General features: G+C 37.8%; 1 protein-coding gene across 3 annotated transcripts in view; it reads right to left on the bottom strand.

Annotated features, from left to right (window-relative positions):
• Positions 1 to 6671, bottom strand: part of OSBPL6 (oxysterol binding protein like 6) — a 45906-nt gene extending 39235 nt beyond the window's left edge. For all 3 annotated transcript variants that reach the window (XM_041403316.1, XM_041403314.1, XM_041403315.1), the window contains exon 1: positions 6454 to 6671. In XM_041403316.1, the coding sequence (XP_041259250.1) occupies positions 6454 to 6555 (102 nt within the window). In that variant the 5' untranslated portion in view covers positions 6556 to 6671. The remainder of the gene's footprint in view (positions 1 to 6453) is intronic.
• Positions 6672 to 23458: the final 16787 nt, after the last annotated feature.

The following is a 23458-nucleotide window of genomic DNA, read 5'->3' as shown; positions in this document are numbered from 1 at the left end:
ATAAAATTACATAACCAAAAGGAAATAATTCCTTGATGAGCTAAGTTTTTTTTTTTATTAATGAAAACATTATAGACATGAAAGGGAGTCAATGCTAACACAAATGATAAATGAAGAAGGTGGACCTCACTTGAAAAAGTGCATAGGTTCCGAGGAAGAAAGACCTTCCTTCCTGTAACTCTCTCACTTCTTTCTGTAAGCTACCTACTTATCCTTTCTCAATAGCCCTTAAACTTCAATTTACACAGTGTAAAAATATAGGAGATAGGAAAAACGCTGACAATTTTTTAATCTGTTTTTTTTTTTTTTACATGAAATATTATTCTACTGGGGAAAAACTTTTTATGTAATCACTCCATTTTCAATTTCAGGGTAAAGTATTTAATAAAAACAGGAACAGAGAATGCCAAAACAGCAAATAGCATTACAAAGGCACACAGTTATCTGTCTAATACATTTGAATATTTTGCATGTGGATAATCCCAATCACACATGACTGTCTGGAAAACAGAAGCCTCCATATCATACCTGCCATCACCCTCCCTCTTCACCCTTGTGCTTTTCCTCTCCACTGAAGAAGTGAAAATACAATCATGCTTCTCTTTCTTCTCCCCCATTTGTTTCCTAGATTCCCAAATGACACTTCAGAAGAGTTTTTTTAGCGCTTTGTCCTTCCAGATTCATATGTGTGTGTGTGCTGCGCTTTGAGTTTTTGTATTGTGAAGGAAAGTGAGACATCCTTATGTAGGACATGTATGCATGAGGGAAAAAAATGAGACAAGAGGAATGCAAAAGTGACCATGTTCTGCAAACACCACCTTAAATTATCTGTCATAATTTGCATGGGTAATTAAGCTTTTATGAGAGCAATTTCCCTGCTTTTATAATAGAAGATAGCTACAGGCACCATTTCTAATCAAAATGACATATTTTTAAAAAATAAATCTTTCTTCATAGCCCACATCTGAACTTCAGCATTCTCCATGCAACCTGTAAAGCACTCCTAGAGGTAGGATAACTGAGGTAGCAATGTTTATGAAGCTCAGAAAACGTGCACACACAGGCCCCTGGGACATCCTGGTATGAACGCTATCACTGCTTCTCCTTGACTGCTCCAGACCATTTTATTTCTTCAAAGCTTTAAGGCCAAGTCTTTCTTATGAAGAGGCAGCATCTCCATCTATTAATGTCCAGGTCTGTGCTCTGCATCTTGTCTCTACACCACTACGGTATCACCAAGGGCAGGAGCAGTCACGATCCAAGTACCTCCAAACAGGACTGCAGAGGCCCATCCCATGCACATGGACAGATGTACTTCTGTTTGCTGTCTATCTCTCAGGTAAATTCTAGGCAGAAAGACAGGCACAACATGAAGGACATCTGCTATGTGTGCCTGCAGGCTAGCTTCACACACACACACACAGAGCCAGCCTGATGCACTCAGGTGTACTGGGATCCTGGGCACGTGCTGCTGCCTGTGTATGCCAGCAGCCTTCCCACAAGGATTCCCACTCTGCAGAATGTCTCATACTTTAAATCCACCATCAGCATTAGTACTTTGGGGTCTGCCTCACCCCTGGGATCAACCTGTACCTATTCCCTCCCAGTCTCACTTGCAGGGGCTCCTATCCCATCCCCAGACAAACCTGCAGTCCAGAGAGCTTCACTTTGTAAGTTTAGCCAGCTTCTGACTGTGTCTAGTGTAGATGTTCACTCACCAATCTTATCATTTAAATGATAAAAATCTTACTAGTCTGAAATTTATTATTTCATTTTTTAGAAGTGCTACGGCACTGAACCTAATGTAACATTCACATGAGTATTCTACAGCTTGAAAAGTTACACTGCTTCAGATATTTTGTCAGACACTGAAGTAAGACCCACTGCCTTCCAAACCTAAGGGAAATTTTCACACTCTATCAAGGGAACAGGGAAAAAAATGTTGTAGAGTAGCAGTAACTAATCAATTTAAAGAATAATTGTTTTTGTTAACAATTTTGCCATTTCTTTCTTTGGCTCCCTCAGAACATTTGCTTGCTCCAGTGAGTTGTTGCCTTTAAAGTACTCAACACTTCCTGCTCTAATCCTGCTTTAATAGTTTTATGCAAAGAGAGTTAATTAGGAAACGAGCAAAAGAGAATTACGTCACTGTAACAACAGTACTTGGCATTTAGTAGCCTCTTCAGTTTGAAATTCTCAGAAAGATTAATAATTATTATTAAAATAATCCTCACAAACTACTGCAAAATAAAAAGGCTTCTCAAAGCCTATGCTTTGTTACAGAGCAAAGCTAGGAGTACAGCTGCATGTTCTCAGGTCTGTACTATGTCTACCACACTGCCCATCCTTGCCTTTCTGTTTTTGAAGTCACAGAGAAACAGGAACAAGTGGAATTCACAGGTAACCAACAGGATTATTTTTCCCAGATGCCACATCAGGCTGACAGCCATGAGCAAGCATGTAGGCTGCTACCCACTTTCAGAATAAAAAGGTACATAAGTGTGCTCAGACGTCTCTTCCACCTGGAATACATTAGGTTATGTCACATTGCAATCTTCTATGAGCAGCACTGTCTAAGCATCTCCAAAATGGTGATACCCACCTTAGGAAATACCACTTTCAAGAGACCACTTTGATAATTAAAATACAGTGGTTGCAAAAAGCTAAGTAGGTATTTTCCAGTGCAGACCTTTAGGCAAGGCCAGAGCCTTGGAATCACGCTCTGCTTTTAAATTTCATGGCCAGGTAAACATTTTCAGCCCAAACTCAGTCCTTTGTGAATCCCCTGTGTACACCCCTTCTATTAGTCAATACTGCTTGTGCAGAAGAGAAAAGAAAACCTCAACCAAAACAAACAAGTCATATTAAAACCTGAAAAGCAGATCTCTGCTCTGGAAAATCTTTTTTCCTCTTCCTTCAAAGCCCCCACCTTTCACTCTTTACATACGGCTAAAAGACAACAGTCGTTTGAAACATGAACGCTCTCCAGGTACAGAGGTGACAACACAAGGCTAAATGCAATAGGACTAAAAGCTTTTCTTCTTTTGAGATTGCTGTGTAGGAAAAGAACCAAAGATTTCTTGAAAAAGGAAACTGGTAAAGCAAAACACAAAAAGAGCGAGAGAATGCTGATCTCCCCCACAAAAGACCAAAAGGAAAATTGAGACATTAGAAGAGAGCTCACGCTTAAAATAGAAACCATTGCTATATCCATTTTTACACCGTGTATTAGCTAGCCTTTAGGTGATGGTCAGAAGAGTCACAATCTCCCCTTTGTTCACAGTTTCAATATTATTGCTCTCCTTCTGTATCAGTTATCTACTCAGTTTAGTAGCCTAAGGTCAGCCTCCAATTTACCAAACTGCACATTATTAACCCTATGATGTATTTACTTCTTTCTTCTCCTCACAATACTACAACCCACACATTGCAGAGAATGCATAATGTACTACAGTCTGCCTTATAAGCTGCATCCTTAGTCAATAAATAAAATACAGAATATTCATAAAGAACTTACGCCCATAAAACTGAATATACAACATATGATTTCATCCTATTCAGCTGTACTTCTAAGACTTGTTAGTTTTCCTCCATTTTGCTGTGTAGCAATATAAAGCCAGAGTTTTCAGTGTTTCCTCAGGGATGAAACACAAGAATCTACCTTGTCAGTATGGGCACACGAAAAAGGCTATCAGAATTTAACTTTTTATGCCACCTTTTGTACAATGACTCTTATTGACAGTGGAAGTGACAGGTTTCATGCTCTGCAACAGTTCCACAGTAGGAAAAACTGTTGCTTCTCCCTTCTGAAGTATTCCTTATCAAGAGTATCACAACTGCCTTGCCACCCTGTCCAACTCAGGGGTTAAACAAAATGGGTTCTTTCTGGGTCTTCTACCATCTAATCATCCAAATTAAACACACTTTAATGAAAATTAGTAAGAAAAATCTGAAATCAGTTTTTTTAGTTATTGTTGGCTTCATTAGTCTATTCATTTATCTACTAGTCATGGAACCTGCAAATTGGCAATGTCAAAGCTTTTGCTGACTGCTAATTCTCATAGGTGATGTATATTGTACAAATAAAAAAAAAGACACATTAAAATGCCAGCATTATATACAGCACATTTTCCACTCTCCCCAAAATGATTTATCATAGTCATGTTCACACTCATTCAGCTTCCTGTACCATAATTTATTGGGAAACTGTTCCGTAATTGCTGGTATGACTTTGACAATAATTATATGATGAGAAGGTTTCAATCATTAACCATCTAGAAATATCCAGTGTTATCCTCACATATGACAATAAAAGCTACATTGGCACTTCATCCAGTCACATCACTTTCCATATTCATTTATATTACCAATTTAGAAAGGGTGCTTTTCCACTAGCTGCTCTGAAGAGTCCAAGGAGGCAGCAAGACAGAGTTTTAAAGCCTTTTCAAAGTAAAATCCAACAGTCCCTGAACCAAAATCCCTTACCACCTAGCTATCACTGTGTTTGAGCAAAAGCCAGTGAAAACCAAAACATATAAAAATAATACCACAAGCCAGGAAAGAAAAATACAGTTGTTACAGTGGATGGTGGGATGAAATCAATGTTTCACTGTGTCTACAGGCAGAGAGGAAGTGTGCATGCTCCTTTCCCTCAGTACAGCACCACTGCAGTCCACGCTGCGTTGCATGCTGCAGCTCCATTTCTTTCTGCAGAAGAAATTGCTCAGCCATTCATTCTCCTGCTTTAACACTGAAAAAACTAAGGCAAAAAAAACAAATGCCTCAGAGTAGCCCTTCCAGTCCACATTTACATGCCTAAGTACTCATTAAGCATCATCACACTTTATGGGATCCTCTGGATGCATCACACCATCAACCTTTACAGCATTATTTTAAAATCATGCTTCACGTTTCTGTGATCAAATATGGACTTAAAGTTAAGCATCCATTTCATTGTGATGAAGGTATACCTTGCTCGGTACCGTTCCTATGGTAACAGATGTGGTAGCCATTAAATTTCGAGGTAAAATGTATTCCCAAAAGGTTTTGGGTTTGTTTTTTTTTCATTCCTAGTTGCGTGGTTGTGTCAAACTAATTACAAAGAAAACTCAGAGAATATGCTCTTAGCTGAGACCAGCAGTTCCTGCGAGTCTTGCATTTACCTTCTTTGGGCTTAAAATGTGGGAGATAAAATACACAGAGGCTTTAAACAAATGATATCAAAATTCTTGCTCCAGATGGAACTAATGAAAAATTAAAAGGTTATATCCTAACCAAGACTTAATTAACTAGCTATAGCTATCCAAAGTCCTGTACACTGCAAAAGGGAAAATATTTATCACCTCTGAGAAAATACTTTTTGGACCTACTTAAGCAACGGAAATTATTAAAAAATTCCTCACACATTTCCTGTCTGTTATTGAGCATACATCAGAACTCTTCTGATTTAACATTTAAAAAATACCTTGTGATGAGACTATTTACATTGAAACCTGTAAATGTTACATTTTTCATTAAAAACTCTTGGATTTCAAAATTTTTTTAAGAGGTAAGGGAAGAAACTTCCTCAACAGCAGCTGAGAAAATAGCTTCAGAGCTGTCATACAAGTAGCTGGGAAAATATTCCTAAGCTAATGATTTTTATTTGAATTTTTAAAAATTATTTGCCTCTTTCAGTTTTAAAATATGTTTCTGTTCTAAACCAATTTTTCTGTATCAACCTGTGCATTTGTAAAATATATGTGTAGAAGTTATCTGAAATCTAGTAAATAGCTCTGATGTTTTCTGAACTGCTTCCATAATCATGTGGCCACACTATACACCCAGCCCTCAAAAAACCCCACAAGAAAGTTCAAATTGTCACGAGGGGAATTCATACAGCCTTCACCTCAAAGAGATCCTGGAGAACTGCATCCACACAAACAAGAATCCCTTAAAAATGGAAGTCTGACGTAACTGGATTAGTACTCTATGAGGTAGTACAATCAGTGTTAATTTGTAGTGAAACTGTTAAAATGTTAGGTGCTTACAGAAAGGATGAACAATATGGTATTTAAACTGAATTACCACTTTCTAAAACAATAATGTATCTCTGTTGTTGGGTTTACAAAAAGAGATATTCACAGACAACACAGAATGACTTTAAGCAGCTGTAGGCTCATGCTGCCAAAGAAGCCACTTCCCAAAAGACTCCAGAGCATGTTTCCTACTTGTCCATGAGATTATATATTTCCTGTTCCAGTGCTGTACATAGTGCCCATGCTGCTTCTAAATCTTTATCAAGCCACTTTAAGAAATGGAAAAAGTAAATTCAAAAAAATCAACAATTTTTGGCTACAGTGCTATCATCCAATGCTATGAGCAAGCAAATCTAGAGCTAACAAGAACAGCCACATTACAGGAATAAATCTGTCATCCCACCAGATGGTACCAACAACTAGAGCATTTCCTTACCTGCCTCCTGTCTCTCTGAGACGATGATGAGGAGGAGGCACTTCTGTGTGATGGAGTGGATGTTTTGTGAGCTGGAGATATACTCTTCTCCTCTGAACTCATCTTTGCAGCAAACTTGTATTAATGATCTTGTGCTCTTATCACTCATGGACAAAAATGCAGGGGATAGTCTTCTGCATCCTCCTGTTTCACAGTTTATGGACAGCCACTGATGAAGTCAGTCTCAGCTGAACTCCACCTTAATAAAGAAAAATGAGAGAGAAAGAGTGGATGAACATACCCTCGCTCCAAAGTAGCTCTGCAGCAAAGAAATCTGTTGACTATTTATCCAACACATCTCCCAGTCTTTTACTCCCCTTCCCAACAACTACCCAGCACAAATACAAATGCATTGTTTTGCATTCTCACAGAAGATTAAAGTGGTATTATTTTAAAAAGCCCTAAGGAAAGGCTTAAGTAATTTACAGAAATTCTCAGGCAAAGTTTACAAACCCTTGATAAGGGGGTATTATTCTGCATAATATCATGACATTATCAAGTAATTCCTCAAGAATTGCCTTCCCTATAGCACAGATACCACTGAACACCCCATTATCAACAGTACTCATAAAAATCCTGCAGCTAGATCAAGAACTCTGCAAGTATTTTAAAAAGCAGGTGCCTCTCTCAAAGGTGGTGCCCTCACCTGCAGTATCAAAGGCTTCACTGAGGCAGGGGAGTGTGTGGCTGGGGTCATTTGGCTGCTGGCCAGGGCTCACCCACCCCAGTGCAGGGGGTGTTCCCTTTTGTGTTTACTCAGCCACTGCTGGGTACCCACATGGCTTTACAAATAGCAGGAAATTTCTCTCGCTTCTCCCCACCCAAACCTTTCATTTCCACCCCCGAACAGAAAAAGACACATTTAGGGCAGCACAGAGGATATTTGTGTCAATAAATACTCAAACACTACCTGTCAAACCCTATCAAAATGCTGCAAGTGCACCATGACAGCTTAGGAATGGAGCTGCACTTCTCCACGTTTAACAGATCACCGTGATCTTGCTTCAGCTGGCTGATACAGAGTCTGATCTTCCATTAACCTTGGATAAAATTGTTCCCTGAATGAGATGTTAGCTTCAGGCAGATGACATATCTTCTCCACTACCCTCCTAATTTTGAAATAGTGCTCTTCCACATTCACTGTGCTGACAGCACACCAAGGGTCAGCACAGCACAGCTAGCAGCAGATGGGTGTGGAGAAAGGTGCTGCCCTGCACCATGTTAAATCAGATCAGGACAAACATACATTAACACTCAGACATGACTGCATACTCAAGAAATTATGTCATATTGAAGACAAAGCTATAGCTTTTCCAGACACAAGAGATAACCATGGAAGAATATCATCCTGAGCCCAGATACTCACCCAGAGGCAGCTAAATAATTATTTACCTAGTGCCACCAGCTTCTGAATACTGCACCCTAAGAAAAATTCTCCTGCTGGAGACAAGATCTGTGATTACTCAAAACCTTTTCTGCTTGCTGTAGCAAGGGAGAGTGGAATGACTTCAATTTATTAGTTAACAGTACTTTTGCAGTATGAATATCATCCATCTCTTATGAATGAGCTTCTGTATCCATCAAGGACACTTCCATAGAATTACAAACCCACATATTACCCACAGAGGCCACACAGCAGCCCCGTGACATGAGTGGGCGGACACATGAGTGGGAGTTGGCTGTTACAACAGCAAAAATCTGACCACATTCCCTGAACATCTTAGTGAATTCTGTATTATTTTCAGGTTTCAAGTTCCTGCTAGAAGAAGCCTAAGAAGATTGGTTATGCTGGAGCTGCCAAAGCCAGCTACAACAAGACTCAAGGTTGCCGGAAGAAAGAAACAAGCTGCACAGCACATTTGTTTCAGAACTTCAGAGAGAAAACCTAATGAAGATGAGCCCAAAGAAAGGCTTTTCCTTTTATCCGAGCATACCAGGGGACTGCTGGTCTAGTTTAACAGAATTTTCATATCCTACAAATGCATCAGGGAAATTTTAGTCAAAGAGGTGTACCAACAGGGAGATCTCAAGGTCTATGAAATTTTCATTTAAATCTAAAATGAAATTACAAAAATCAGAACAAAAATATAATCCTAGTTCACAGAGCTGTGCAGAACCCTTGAGTTATTTAATAGGAAATCTGCAGTCACTTTCAGCTATGAGGTCACTGAATTTTTTTAGCAAAGTAGCCTTCGGGCAAATAAAAATCAAACCCTTTTTAAAACATCTGATCTTCACTCAGTTGACTCAAGTGGAAAAATTTATATTTAGTAATAGCACAGAAGGACAGTGGCCTGGCACTTCTAGTGTGTTCTGAAGGCTCTTGAAGCAGTAAATGCTGTTGTAAGAAGCAACCACAATGCTAACAAGCAGAACACAATAAAAACTGTTCTGTAAACAGCTGCCAAGTTTAGGATTCTGTCAAGTATGGACTTTTTGTTTTGAAAGGTATGAAAGCAAAGTAGTGGCTTACACCTGAGCCAAGCTCCACAATGGTTCTGTTGTGCTCTCCAAGCACTAAGAGCTGAACCTAACCAACCTGTTCAAACCACACTGACTTGTGACCACAACAAAACAGAAAATGCCAAAAATATTAAACCACCTCCCTTCACAAAGAAAAGAAGCAAACATTTCTTTTTGCCCTATTTCACAGCAAAAATAGGTTCAATACTAAACCACTATTACTTATACATAGAAATTTCTGATTAAGAAACAGTGCAGTTCAGGGTTAAAAGTCAAAAAAAGACAACTGGAATATTTGAGAAAACATGACTTGTAAGTGCAGCAAAAAAAATAGTATGTAAATTAGCAAGAATTAGAACAGAGCTCTTTCTTATTGTACTTGAACACTGAATTTGGATTCTTTCTATATTGCTAAGGGTCTATCTTCCAATTTTTGCTTAAAATTTGAGCAATAGATCTTTTTCAGAGCATGTTAGAAGGAATAATCCTAGTGGAACTGACATAAAGAGATGCCAATCTCTCTTTAACTATGATTGAAGCAAACAATTAGAAATCTAATTTTTGGCCAACAAATTGAATCTACCAAAATGAAAACGATGCTTTGAAACATTTTTAACAGGCTTTTTCCATCAGTCACTGGCAATTCTGCTGTTGATTTCAATGGGAACAGAAATAAGTCATGTGCCATGGTAGCATGTTTCTAGGGACTAACAGAAAATCTAAAAACACATCCAAAAACTACGATGATGGGTTTTGGGTGAGGGGGATGACCTCTGGTAATCATGCATTTGTTCTGGTACTGTTTCCTGACAAGTATAAGGCAAATCTGATTATCCCTCAACTTCACAAATATATCCTCTACATGGAGGTACTTTAATTAATTTCATCAGAAGTAAATCGGAAAAAAAATAATGACATAGGCAAGGGTAACAGCATTGGCTGTGGTTATTAATTGCTGCATATCCAAGTAACTTGTAGGCTGCATTTTGCACACACCAATTAAATCACCCGTGAGCTGCTCAGAACCACCTGTCAGCTCAGGACCATGAGTGGATTGAGCCATTCAGAAAATGTGACAGGGCATTGGCCTGCTTGAAAGCCGCTTTGCCATGAGTTCCCAAGGCAGGGATCATCCATTGCTTCCAGCACACAAGAAGAGACAGACAGCCTAGAAAGCAAAAAGCAGACACTGCACAGAGATTTGGGCCATTCAGAAGTTTCAGTGGCTCAGCTGGGAGTTTTGTCCTCAACTTCTTTTTGTTGGCATCTCAACTATTTTGAATTTAAAACATGATAATTATCTACTGGTTCTGCAGTACATTGTTTTTTAAAGGTCTTTATTTATCTTTTATGTAAGGTGATGCATAGAGGAAAAGTAATATGCCCAAAGTCATGGAGAGAGCAAGTCTCATGAGCAAAGCATGCAGTGAGACCTCTTAACTCTGATGCATAAAGAAAAATACCCTGTGCCATGATTTTAACATACTCCAGATGAGACAAACACCTATACCTAATTCTATTCATGAAGGAATGCAAAATTACCATACAGGAATGACAAAAAGAAATTATTTAATATGCTAAAGATTCTTTATTGTACAGTTTAGAAATCATTTATACTTTCTTAAATATCTGGAATTTAGTATCTCTTCTATAAGAGCTATTCCACCACTTTCTTGCACTTCATCCCTACTATATTTATTTTTTAAGCTAGAATTGAAATCAAGGTATAGTTTTTTCAACATTTTTGTACTAGATCTCAATTGTTACAACTTGTTTGGGCCTGGGGGACAAAAAGCTACAGATTACTCATTCTTCATCCTTTCTCTACTTCAAATAAGATTTTAATATTTTTTCCTATACAGTTTTTTTTAATCTCATTTATTCTCAGTTCATTAGTGGTGTGGTTTGAGACTTCCCCCCTACCCTCTGGTGTCCTAAATCAAGCACTAAACAGATCTAAAAAACCTTAACTCTTCATTTCTTTTCTGTCCTCAAAGGGTTACTGTCTTTTTCTGTTTAAATCAACAAAGGAAAATGACACTTTATTTTTCATATTGGAAACCAATAATTTTCACACTAGAGATATTTTGCTCACCCAGAAGTCCTGCTGTGTATCATATGAAACAAAATTATTTCAAATGCATCAAATTAAATGACCAATCCCCTACTGAGCTGTGTAGTGTGATTATTTTTATATTAATATTACTAAATAGCTTGAAAGACAAGGAAGCACTGAGACCTACTTAGTGATGTTTGTCTTGGGTTACAATGCTTGATTTACATATTTTAAAAGTATTTCCTGGAATTTTGTATATTGAACTGCTCTGTAGTGTCAAAATACTGAAGGAGACACAGAATATAAAAACTCATTACTCTTCATTTTCTTCAATGAACAAACTACATTGTATCTGAGATTGCACAGATTGTCATTATTTGAAATTTCATTTTAAAATTGAGTATTTTTTTGCTACTTGCTAAAATTTAAAAACCAAAAGGAAGAAGGGGAGTAATGAAATGGAGAAAGGTTATTTTTACTGGGGAGAAAAAAATTTTTTTGAATGACATGAGATAGTACACCAAGGAGTAAACTGGGCAAAGACTTGGAAACACAAGCTGTATAAACTGCACAAAATAACTGGGTGACACAGAGCAGAAAAGCAGGATGTGGAATTGAATATAAACAAATTAAAGGTAGGAATATTTGGCTATCATGCTTTACAAGGCATCACTTATGGCGAGTCCATTGACACCAAACAGGAAGTCTCTGTCCTGTCCCATAATCTAAAAATGTTCCACCAAGCCTGGGCAACTGCATCAACTGCAGCGTGGTCTGTGAAAAAGCTATTAGCAGAAACGACGAAAAAGTACAGATACATAAATTGTATAAATCCGTAATGCTGAATAAATGCATGTCATATAAAAGATAAATTAAAGTTTTCAATCAGTAACTCAAAATGAAGTCTGGACTCAAATAACAGACTTCTGTGATTAATGTTATGTTGCTTCTCACCCTGATGGAGCCTTTTCTGCAACAGTGCCCAGAATACTTCAGTGTTTAATATCTCTTGTGGTATTGGAGTAATTTGAGAAGACAATTTAGAGTGCAGAGATGAATCTTTAGACATAAATGAAACAAAAGTATGCAACTGTCATTGGCATTCATTCAAGAAAAACATTCAAACTGATCAGGGGTTGCTTTTCACTTGGGAAGGAAGAGGTTTTCTGTGGTGCTGTGTAACACAGTTATTCAATATTTGAGCACCCAATGAAGGCCAGCCTTTGTTCTCATATAATGAGCAATATGCAACTGCCTCTTTCCCTCTTCACTGCTGACCTTCCATGCAGGAAAATCATAACCAGCTTTTGTTACAGTACATGAATGTTGCAAACATAATGGAAATAAAACTTCTCAATGCAGCAGCAATGATGTGATGATTTAACAGACCACTTGTGGGAAATAAGCAGTTTGCTGTTTTTCTTTTTTAACAAACAAAAGAAACAATCCCTTTAAAGACACTATTTGAGAATCAGCCACATTCCTTTAGCAAAGTATTAACTTCTTAAGAAAAGGTTTTCATCAATTCATTTTAAGTTTTGTTTGCAGACCTCTGAGCAGGGACTTTCAAATCACTGATTAAAAGATAGCAAAACAATATTCAATCTAAGGAAGACATTCATGATTTATTTTGAGGTCCAATGTTTATAAGTTGGAATAAATGAGGTGCTACAAGAAAAATGGGAAATCTAGATAGTACTAAATGATTTTTAAGGTAGAAGATATTAGAATTCATAAGACTGGTATTACCATTACTCTTTTCAGGTATTCTTAAGAACTGCCTAATGAAGGTTTGGATAACAAATGTACATGTCTATTCTCAGGCATTCATAACAACATTGGCATATGCAAAGTCTCAATCTGATATTATATACAGCAATGCATACAGTGCCTAAATACTGCCATAAATCATTCTCTATTCCTTATTCAAGGGGCTCTAGGTCCTGCCTGTTAGCTAGGAAATGAGTCACATCCAGCATTACCCTGGAAAGGAGCTCTGATACAGACCAATCTGCTGCACTTAGCAAAGTTTGCAATTTCCATGATCACAGAATCATTTATATCTTTAAGATCATGCCTAAAGACCTTTAACCCCATGCAATGCTACAGGCTTGGAAATTAGCATCTGGAAAGGCCAGTGGAAAAGGACCTGGGGGTGCTGGTCAACAGCCAGCTGAACATAAGGCAGCGTGTGCCCAGGTGGCCAAGGCGGCCAAAGGCATCCTGGCCTGGATCAGGAGCAGAGTGGCCAGCAGGACCAGGGCAGGGATTGTCCCTCCGTACTCAGCACTGGTGAGGCCATACCTTGAATCCTGTGTCCAGTTCTGGGTCCCTCACTAAAAGAAGGACATTGACGCTGCCCAGAGAAGCAGCCAGTCACCATCGCTGAAGGTATTTAAAAGACAGGTAGTTGCAGTACTTGGTGACATGGTTTAGTGGTGAGCTTGGCAGTATTAAGGTGTTTTTTCATTCCATGATCTTAAAGGTCTTTTCCAAATGTAACGATGGAAATGGCAAATGATGGTGACCAAACAGTCAGCAGCAGGGCTGATGATCTGCCCGAGCTCACGGTGTGGATCAGCAGTGCCTCTGCTGCAGGGGATCAAGGCACATGCTCAGCCTTTCTCCGGCAGTCACTTCGCTGCTGGGCTTCAGCAGAGCTCAGCTTACAAGGCTTGCTATGTGTTTGGATGTGGCCACTCATCTCCTTCACCTCATTGATCACTGTTTGCTAATTTAGCTAAGCATACAACTAGACATACACAGTAGCAATGCAACCACAAAACTCAACTGGTAAAAAACCCAGGGGTTTTTATGCCTTATTTCATATGATGACAGACAAGAACAGCACTTCCCTATTTTACACATGCAGTTCCCTGCAAACTCTTTCAAGACTAAATAGTTAATTGGCTGAGACACAATGTTTGTGTCAATAAGAGCAAAGTCTAAAGTACCACTATTCTTAACCAGGATACCACTTCTTGACTGATTGATATTCAGCAATGCAGTAAAAGTAATGGAATAAAGAAAATTTTTCACAGATGTCATCTTTTACAGCCCTACATTTCACAACCTCCCATGACAACCCTTTGTTGGAAGAATTAGCAAGGAAATTAAAATAAATTAACATGGTGTTTCCCAAAAGAGCAACCAAGTTTATTAAATGCAGTGTTTTTTAAAAGTCCTTAAGCTTTGTTTTGGTGCTCAGGTTAAGGGGTGGTTTTGATTTTGTGGTTTTGGGGTGTTTTGGTCTGTTTGTTTTTTGAGGGAGACAGTGTGCAGGTGAGAAAATCTTGTAGGTTTTTAGCTTTTAAGGTCTACTTCTGTATGTGATCCTAAATCATACAGAGCATATTCCACAGGAGACTGCTGCACCAGCAGACATTGAGAAACTGTTATTTCATGTCATCCTTAAAAAAAGTGTGTTATCTGTGTTGTGTGTCATCCACACAGAACAGTGTGTCCCAACACTTGGTATAATTTCTTTAACTCTGAGTTATCATTTTTTCCCCCGAGTGGCTAGTCCAAGCATGTCTCAATAATATAAAGACTATAATAATACCTAAGAAAATGACTTGCATGGGCATGTATCTCTGTATCTCACACAAGTGTGACAGACATCATCAAATAGACGGATGAGGTCAAAAAACAGATAATCAGATTCAGACAAGAAGAGGACAGCACAACATCTGTCTTTTCTATTTTCTGCTTGCCTACACAATTAAGCAGGGTTTCCTGCCCTTCCAGGGGCCCTGAAGCATTCATGGCAATTACTGGAGTGCCAGTATGTCCAAACCCCCAGTTTAGATGACAATTTCAAAACAAACCCTCAACCCATTTGCAGCCTCTGAAGAGTACCTCAGCAGCTGATGTGATCCTAGGATTTTCACAAGGAAATCTTTGCTGTTCCACGTTCCTCAGGCTGTTGTAGTAATGGAGTACTATTGATCTGTATGGCATGGAAATGTTTTGCATAGCACAGAGTCAGCAATATCAGCCTCTGCCACATGCATTTGGAATAGACTGCTGAGAGCAGAGTGTTCAGTGGTGCACAGATTCACAAATATATAAACAAAAATGTGTCGTCTATGCCAGCTAAACATTAAACAGGAAAAACTAACTGGTGGACGTTATCATCCTTTCTAGACTAACCTACATCCAGGACATATTAAAAAAAAAAAATACAGTACATGCTATGATATCCCTTTTTTAAAACTGAAAATATTGATGGGGAATTTTTCATTTCCATCCAGAATTTTTCAGAGAATGACATTTTTTATTTAAAAAAAAAAAAAAAAAAAATTAATCAAACATATAAACATTTTTTTAAAAGATTTTCATGCATCCTGCTTCTTTTCATTGGAAAAACCCTCACAATTTTCAACAAACTCTTAAAAAATAAAAATGACAAACCCTTTTCTTCCTTATTTTACTAATTATTTCTTTCTTCACTACTCAGCAACTTGGACAAAAGAAAAATAGATTAGAACCCTCAAGACACTTTAGCAGCTTTTTAATAAAATCTCAACTGAACAGCAATCGAAGCAGAGAAACTCATTTCCCTTATGAAAGAGCTATAAAATATTTTCACAAAAATTGTACTAATCTTTCAGAGCACAGCAGGCTACAAGTTTCTTGTGACCCTTGAAATCCATGTTGTCTGGCTGCATTTTTCTGCCCTTCATTTATTAATTTCTCTTATTTCTCTGCATGTTTTATTTCTACTACCACAAAAACATTAAATTTTTGCTATATGTTTCAAAACTACCAAATAAAAATTTGATTCACAGCAAATTAACAGCTTCCTATTTTACTGTTTTGAACATTATCACCAAATGTTTGTAGGAAGGATGTAAAAAAAAAAAAAAAAGATCAGTGCTGTCTCAATATAAACACAATGTTTTTATGGGAACAAATAAAAGTCTAGAATTAATGGATTTTGATTAGGTCATAGAGAACAGAGAGAGGAGACAGAAAACCAGCAGAATAGTCAGAGCTTCACCAACCAAGGTTTTTGGGGTGCTATGTGGAAGGTCACATCCATGATCAAAAATCAGAATGCAGTTTTATTCCTAGAAGTAATTAGCTCGACAAATAATGAGATCACAGCTGCACAGGATAATGTAGTTAATGGCTTATAGGTAATCTGGGAAATATTGAAAGGAATAGGGAGGCTGTATTGCCTCTGTGACTGCTATTAAATCACTGCACCCAGTTCTGCTGTCAGCATTTCAAAGACATTCACAAATGGGTTCAAGAGAGAACCATAAGCATGACCACAAGATTGAAAAACATCACTACTAATAAAAGATTTATAGAGGTCAATCTATTTAGTTTGTCAAACAGAAGATTGAAGTGTCACTGGATGACAATCTATAGCCCACTATATGGGGGGAAAGAAATTTATTGTTAGAATTCCTCTCAAAGGTATAGCAAAATCTTAGGGGGAAAAACGAGAGATAAATATATGCGGGTTAGAAAGAAAGCACAGATTTATAACGGTGAAGATAATTAATACTGATAAAATAGACTGAAGATTACAATGGGTATTTGTGTAGAGGTATTAGAAGCCATTTTCAGATTCAGACCAGAATGTTCAAGGTCTGGGTTTTTTTTTAATATATTCCAAAGCTCAGTCATCACTGCTGATTTGGAAGAAGAAATTCATTCTGGGCAGCCTAATGACCCATTCCATGGCAAGAGTTCAGGTTAGACAGTAATGCAGCCTCTCCCTTTCCACAACTGAAACCAACCAACCAAGAAAAAAACCAAAGCAACACAGAAAAAGAGAGATAAAATAAAAGAAGAATTTTTTTTTCTTAATTGTACCTCTGGTGCAGCCCAATTATCTTTCCACTTAAGGTTTTCCAATTTTATCACTCATCTGTCACTAGGCATTTATTAAGTCTGATCTTTTGTCTGGAACAATGTTAAATGTTCTTCAAGTGTAGAGAAAAATAGATTCTGAAAAATTAATATTTGTTTTTCTTACTGCCACATATGTTTAAAACCTAACTTTTCATGGAAGAGCAGGAGCATGTCATAAAGTAATTCTTCTTATCTCATTATTACACAAATTTTTTTATGCCTCACTTAGAGGTCTTTTAATTAGAAAGTCAGAAAAGAAAAATAGACAATTCTTGCTCATGGCAAAAAAAATACCAAAAATGTCTTCACTTGACAAATACATTAGGAATCAGAGACATGGCTGAAAAGAGAAAAGAGCCTGAGATGGAATAATCACTTTTGAAGTTCCTGCAAAGTCTAAGACATGTTGACTGAAATTAAACGGAAAATAAAACCAGGCAGTTGCTCAAAAGTAGTTTCCTGACAGAGTGAATCAGTGACAAAATAAAAAAAAACAACCCACAACAACAAAAAGTCCCTTTTCTCCTAATTCCCAGCTGGGTATCCCTTGACTCTTCCATGAGGGAAACACATATTATTTCCTATCCTCATACTAAGTCCTGCACACATGAATTGCTAAATATGCTTAATTCTTCCTACCTTTGGAATACTTATTCAGCTTCACTGACCAAAACCACAGTGTGCTCAAAAGTAACATTTATCTATCATAGAAGAAACTCTCTACTTCCAACACTGCTAATAATTTCAGCTGAAATTACACCACACTGAATTGCCTTTGCCTGTGCACAAAGCATGATCTAATATGAGGACAGCAATGTCCTAAGGCACCTGGCACAGAAGGAAAAATCTGAATAGTTCTAGAATATTCTCATCATTGAAAAGCTGCATGTTTTCCATCAGTCATTGACTTCTCAACATATTAAAGACAGAAAATGATGGCTAATATGTATTGATTTTTTTATATACACAGATTATAAAACCAGAATAGAATACTGGAGTCGTATAACATAAAAAGGACCAAAGCAATTTTCCAGCTTAGTTCCTGTTTGAAATAAAACATATAACATAGCAAATCATCCAGCTCCAATGCAAAAGCTTTCAGTGCTGTAAGCCGACCACAAATCCAAAAAATTAATTTTTGCAAGAATTTTCTTGCATTATTAAGAATGTGCAAATTATTTCTCCTTTAAAGATATCTAAACTCAAGTCTTAGTCAAGAGTCTTTGTCAAACTTTTGCCTACTACACAGAAGAGCTCTATACAAATGCAAAATTTGCTAGTGCACAAATGGACTGTTTTTACAACACACTAGTCACCTAACTTCAATTTTCTCAGGTTTCTAAATTACTTTTAATAAGCTCAATTAAGTTTAAAGAAAAACTGGCATAACTGAAGAATTGACAAATATTTCATAGTCAGAAGTGCAGAAAGGCTTGTATTTAGTAGATTAAGAGAAGGGCTGAAAGCTTGCTTGAGCCCAGCGGTACCTCCCCTAGTTCCCAGAGCAGTCCTTGTTTGTACAACCTAGACATCAACATGATGATTAATCATATTGGACACAGTAGCAAACATGGTATGCTTCAAGAGGATATTGGACAAAAAGTACAAAAATCTTTGGCCACAATGAACAGTTACACATCCATAAATTAGCAAACTGCCAATTGGCAACCAACCATCCTTCCCTCCTAACATCAAACACTGCTATTCTCTTTGAGCATTACTCTACTTGCACTTCCCCAGAATTTGGGACAGGGCACATACATTTTGGTGGCTTAGGAAGCACCAAGGTTAGCACCCTGTTTCACCTGTCTAAAAACAACTTGCCTTTTAACACTTCAGTAAGTGATTGATGATCATTATTGCATGACCTGCTGGATTAGCATCACTTGCAAGACATGAAGTTAGTTTTCCTCTATTGGACACAAAACAAATCACAGCATGTACAACAGCAGCCAAGAATAAGACTGAGACACTCAGATGGAGCTACACAGTCTGCAACAGGGTGTATAAAGAGCAGTTAACCAATTGAGAAACAGGCTAATTTTACACAAGCTAGAGAAGAGGACTGTTCTGCGCTAATGATCAACATTCACACCTGCCAGCCTCAGTGGGTGCTTGGGAGATATTTGGTGCTTAAGAACCTTTCCATACAAATAACCTGTGATAACCAGCACAAAAGATTTGTAGGGATAATAGAGCAGTAGAAACACAACATGCCACTATATATTATTAACATCTTAAATGCAGTGGGGGCCACTGTTCTTATCTTGCATCACCCCAGATTCTCACAATTACTCTGTGTTCTGCAAATCCAACCCCATCAGCCTCCCTGCCCCCCCTCCAGTATTTTACATTCTTTCTCTCCCTCATCCTGCAACCATGAAGCACAGATTACCTCCCTACCGACCCAGTTATTCCTTTATATCTCATGACCGTGTCAGGTCCCCTTTCCTCTTTCTTTGTTCATGTCCTCTCATAAATTGCACACAATCATGATCCTTTGAATTTACCTTTCCGTTTCTAACCCAAGCTCTATAGATGCCCCACTTTTGAATGTCACAGAGCACAGCCTAGAAGTTCATCTAACAGAAAAAATTCTTTAGAAAAAAATTTAAACACATTCTGCATTTTCAAAAGCCCGCTCTTCATGGGAGAGGCCATGACTGCAGATTCTAATCATAAGGAAAAAAAGGAATAAACAAAGGGAATCTAAAATTAGGATTTAAAGACTAAATGGCTGTACCCTGTCACTTTGCCATAGCTGATTTTTCTCTCTCCAGGGCTGAGATATGAGGAAGTTTTTCTTCAGCTTCACCTAAACAAAAAAGGAATGGTATAACAGCAAGCAAAAGATGTCTTATTTTAACACAACTAAACCTGTGGTACACTATCACTTTATCACAAAATATCTGTAATTTTCTTTGCAAAATAGTTTGTATTGAGAGGCTTAAAGTAATGCCAGCAACATCAGCACTTCGGGTTAGCTGTACTTCAAAAAAGCATTTTAAGGAGAATAATTTTAGCATGGAGTCAGGTCAGCTACAGAAGATACAGAGTTTGCAGGTTGCAATGAATTCTCTGTAAGTCCTCATTAATGCTCCAACATAACAGTTCCATTCAAGCCCTAAATGACAAGTGCCTGCCAATTCTTTACAACACTTTGACACTGTGCTTTACCAGAATATTTACTAGGAACTAATACATTTTCTTTTGTGCCCAAATGCAAAATTCCCAAACTGATCTCAAGAGAAAATTCCAAAATGCCTAATTTCACTACGACTTTAAGGAGACTCAGAATAATTCTTCAGTTTCACTAGCAAAAAACAAACTCAGCTTTTGACAAATTATGTTTCAGTTTTGCCTCTAATTTGGTAATTTTGTCAGCCAATAACTATTGCCTAATGTTATCAACATACTAAACATATCAACACATCAAAATTTTGCACACATTGTTAATTTAAAACACCAGTCACATACAATATCTTATATCCAGCTCCAAATTTTTGAAACTTTCATTTAGCAGTTCATTAACCCAATATAAGAACTTTTCAAATCATGTCATATTTACCAGGTACTTATATATTTTTCATTCTATCTACATTGGTATCAATTAAATGGTTTTTTTTAAAGCCCTTTGATTATATAAGGTGAATTTAATTATTTTGGAAAACGTTACCATACATAAAATAATTAATTGTTCTTCTATCTGTAAATGTCAGAGTTTCATATTGTACATTTATAGAAGTGAATATCATTGGAGAGGTGCCTTTTGGAGAGCTTCACAGAGTATCAGTGAGGTAGACTGAATGTAGAACCTGCAGCAAGCTCTCACACACACCACAGAACTTGGAGGGTGAAAAACCAAAGTTTACTTTAAGGTGACAGAGAAATCAAATGAATAGTACTGGGAAAAGAAAAAGAATTGTTTCCTCTTTTCCTGAGCAAGAACAAGTGCCCAGAGTTGGTCAAGCGTGAGCAGCCAAAAGCGAGGCTCAGTGGTGAAAGCAACACTCAGCGTTCTGCTGGCTGATGTGCATTAGCGTCACAGCGAACGCCGCAGCTGAAAGGAACAGCCAAGAGGCAAACCCAGCATCTGGCCAAAGGCAGTGACTCAGCTGCACTCAGGGCACAGCAAGAGAGGGATGCAAAAACTAGCAGTCAACAGAATTGCTGCTCTAGAGCAGAAAATTGATGATGCTAACCAGGACCGCTGAGAGGGCTCACCTGCGGGCCTGACCATCGCCACGCGGGTCAGAGGGACAGGGTGAATCACAAGTACCAGTGAATAGCAACCTTGCTTAATCCATACAGGAAATGTAAGGTTTCTTTCTCTAATACATTCAGTTGAAAGTAAGGTCTATCAGGGATGAATTTAGATTTAAGATCTGTCTGAATTAAAAATAACTGAAAACCTCAGGTCATCTGAAATAACACCTTGTCCTCTGATGCTTGTGAACATCAATGACATATCAAAGTCTTGACTGTTCCACTGTTCTGTGCTTCCTGTTTTAGAAGGCAGCTGATGTTCATATGAATGGGGAGGTCTAAAAAGTCACAAAATAAGTCAATGAACACCATGGGGTTTTTACTGAGTCAGAAAATGCCATTTTTAGAGCAGATGAGCTAACATGACATTGACCAAGAGTGACTAAACTACAATGCAGGTGACCTAAATCTGTTGCCTTTCCAGGTCATGGAAAGATGAACAGTGCAGGAACAAATTTAGGGAAGGGAAGGAAAAAAAAATTAAAAAAAAAAAAAAGCCAACTGAAACTTTTTTTGCCTTCTGGTACTGCAGTTACACAAGTATGCTTTTTTTGGACTGTTGCAATGAAAGCACTATCATCTCTTAATCAACAAAATGGTAATAGCAGTAGATAATTAGTTATAATTATACATAATAATTTATAGAAATTGTGACTGTTGGAACATGGATTATGGTTAATTTTTCATAATGCAATTTTTATACTTCTTAGAGAAAAGAAAAAAAAGCAAAAAAGCACTAAAATACTTCATAAACCTTAGAATCTTTTTTTTTAAGGCCAAAAGATGAAGTTAATTGATTTACTTTTCTTCAGTTCGTCTTTTCTGTATGGTAACTACCCAGAAGACCACATAAGAAAATGAGCATTTCAGTGAAAGTGGTTTCTTCAAACAACCACACTGCCCTGAACAGAGAGGACTCTCCCCTCTCCTCATGTTCTGCATGACACCATCAGTCCCAGATATGGCAGAAGTGTTGGGATTGTTTCACCTCTGTGTGTAAATTCCCAGATGTTCTTCTGCTATATATAGCCCACAAAACAATTTTCTATCAATCTGTTAATTATGGTATCTTTTATCATACCTGAAATAGAAATCAGAAGAGCAAAATGATTCCTATGTACTTTTAACTCAATTAAATTCAACAAAAGCTCAACTGTTTTCCACCTAGGAAAGCAGAGTCTCAGAGTTCACTGCACTCAGAGTCTCCAAATCCCAGAGGGACTGGAGGATTAAGCACCAGTACCAGATGTCAGCAGGGACTGTCACATCCTCACTTGCTCACGGTATCCCTGCATCAGATGGCCATGCTGCACCTTTGTTTTCTGCACAGCATCATGTAAGTTATAATGGGGGTATGAAATATTCACCTCCTGAACAGACCAGCAACACTAAATTTTTATTTTGTCCAATCTACAAAGCAAATAACTGTAAACTGCACCTCTGCACTTAGAACAGTGAGCAACTGCAAACAAACTGCATCTGCAGATGCAATGAAGTCAGCATGACTTTGCAGTATTTCAACCCTCCTTAGTAATTCCTCACATTTGGGGCAGCCTGCTTAAGAGGCGGACAGTTGCTTCTATTGTGGTGGGTTTGTAATGAAAAGATACACTAGTATTCAGAGGTATAACATTTTTAAGTGTGGATAAAGCACCAAAGAAAATCATTGAATTAGCATGCACCAGCTGCCTCAGACTATGGAGATGAAATGTTTGCTGCACTGTACACACAGGATAGTTTGTACAACAACATCCAGACCCATGGCTGTATAAGTGCCAAGCACTCCCAGCACAGAGCCAGGCAGGTTGCAGCATTCTGTCTTAAAAAAAAAAAAAAATAATAAATAAAATACAATTGTAACAGTTGTCAAGTTTGCCATCAGAAGCTTTTACAATCTGAAAGTATTAATGGGACCATGTAAGGCAGTGGCTTCCTAGCAACAATGTGCAGCATTTTCAGCTTGTGTTAATAGCGAAATGGAAAAAAACCAAAACAAACCAACCAAACAGAAACATATAATTTTCTATTATTGTACAGCAACTGCTGAAAATATCCCATACTCACACAAACCTGGTTTCAAAATGACATAAGTCACTGGTATTTGTGCTTCCACTGCTGCAATAAAATCCCACTAGCAAGTTCACAGATGCTCTGCATTGCACATATCTCACTTTTCCTCTGGTACCTCTGCCTCAATCTTCCCCTGAAGTTTCACAGCTGATAATGCAGGAGCATTGCAACCCAAATTCATCCCTTGCTTTCTGGAATAGTGCCTGGTACAGTTGTTCCATTTACTCTCCACTACCTATCTAG

The sequence above is a fragment of the Onychostruthus taczanowskii genome, unplaced genomic scaffold (assembly GCF_017590055.1).
Source record: "Onychostruthus taczanowskii isolate IOZ18803 unplaced genomic scaffold, ASM1759005v1 scaffold20, whole genome shotgun sequence".
NCBI lineage: Eukaryota > Metazoa > Chordata > Aves > Passeriformes > Passeridae > Onychostruthus > Onychostruthus taczanowskii.
Note: the sequence above shows the minus strand (reverse complement) of the source record. Positions and strands in the feature narration are given on the sequence as shown.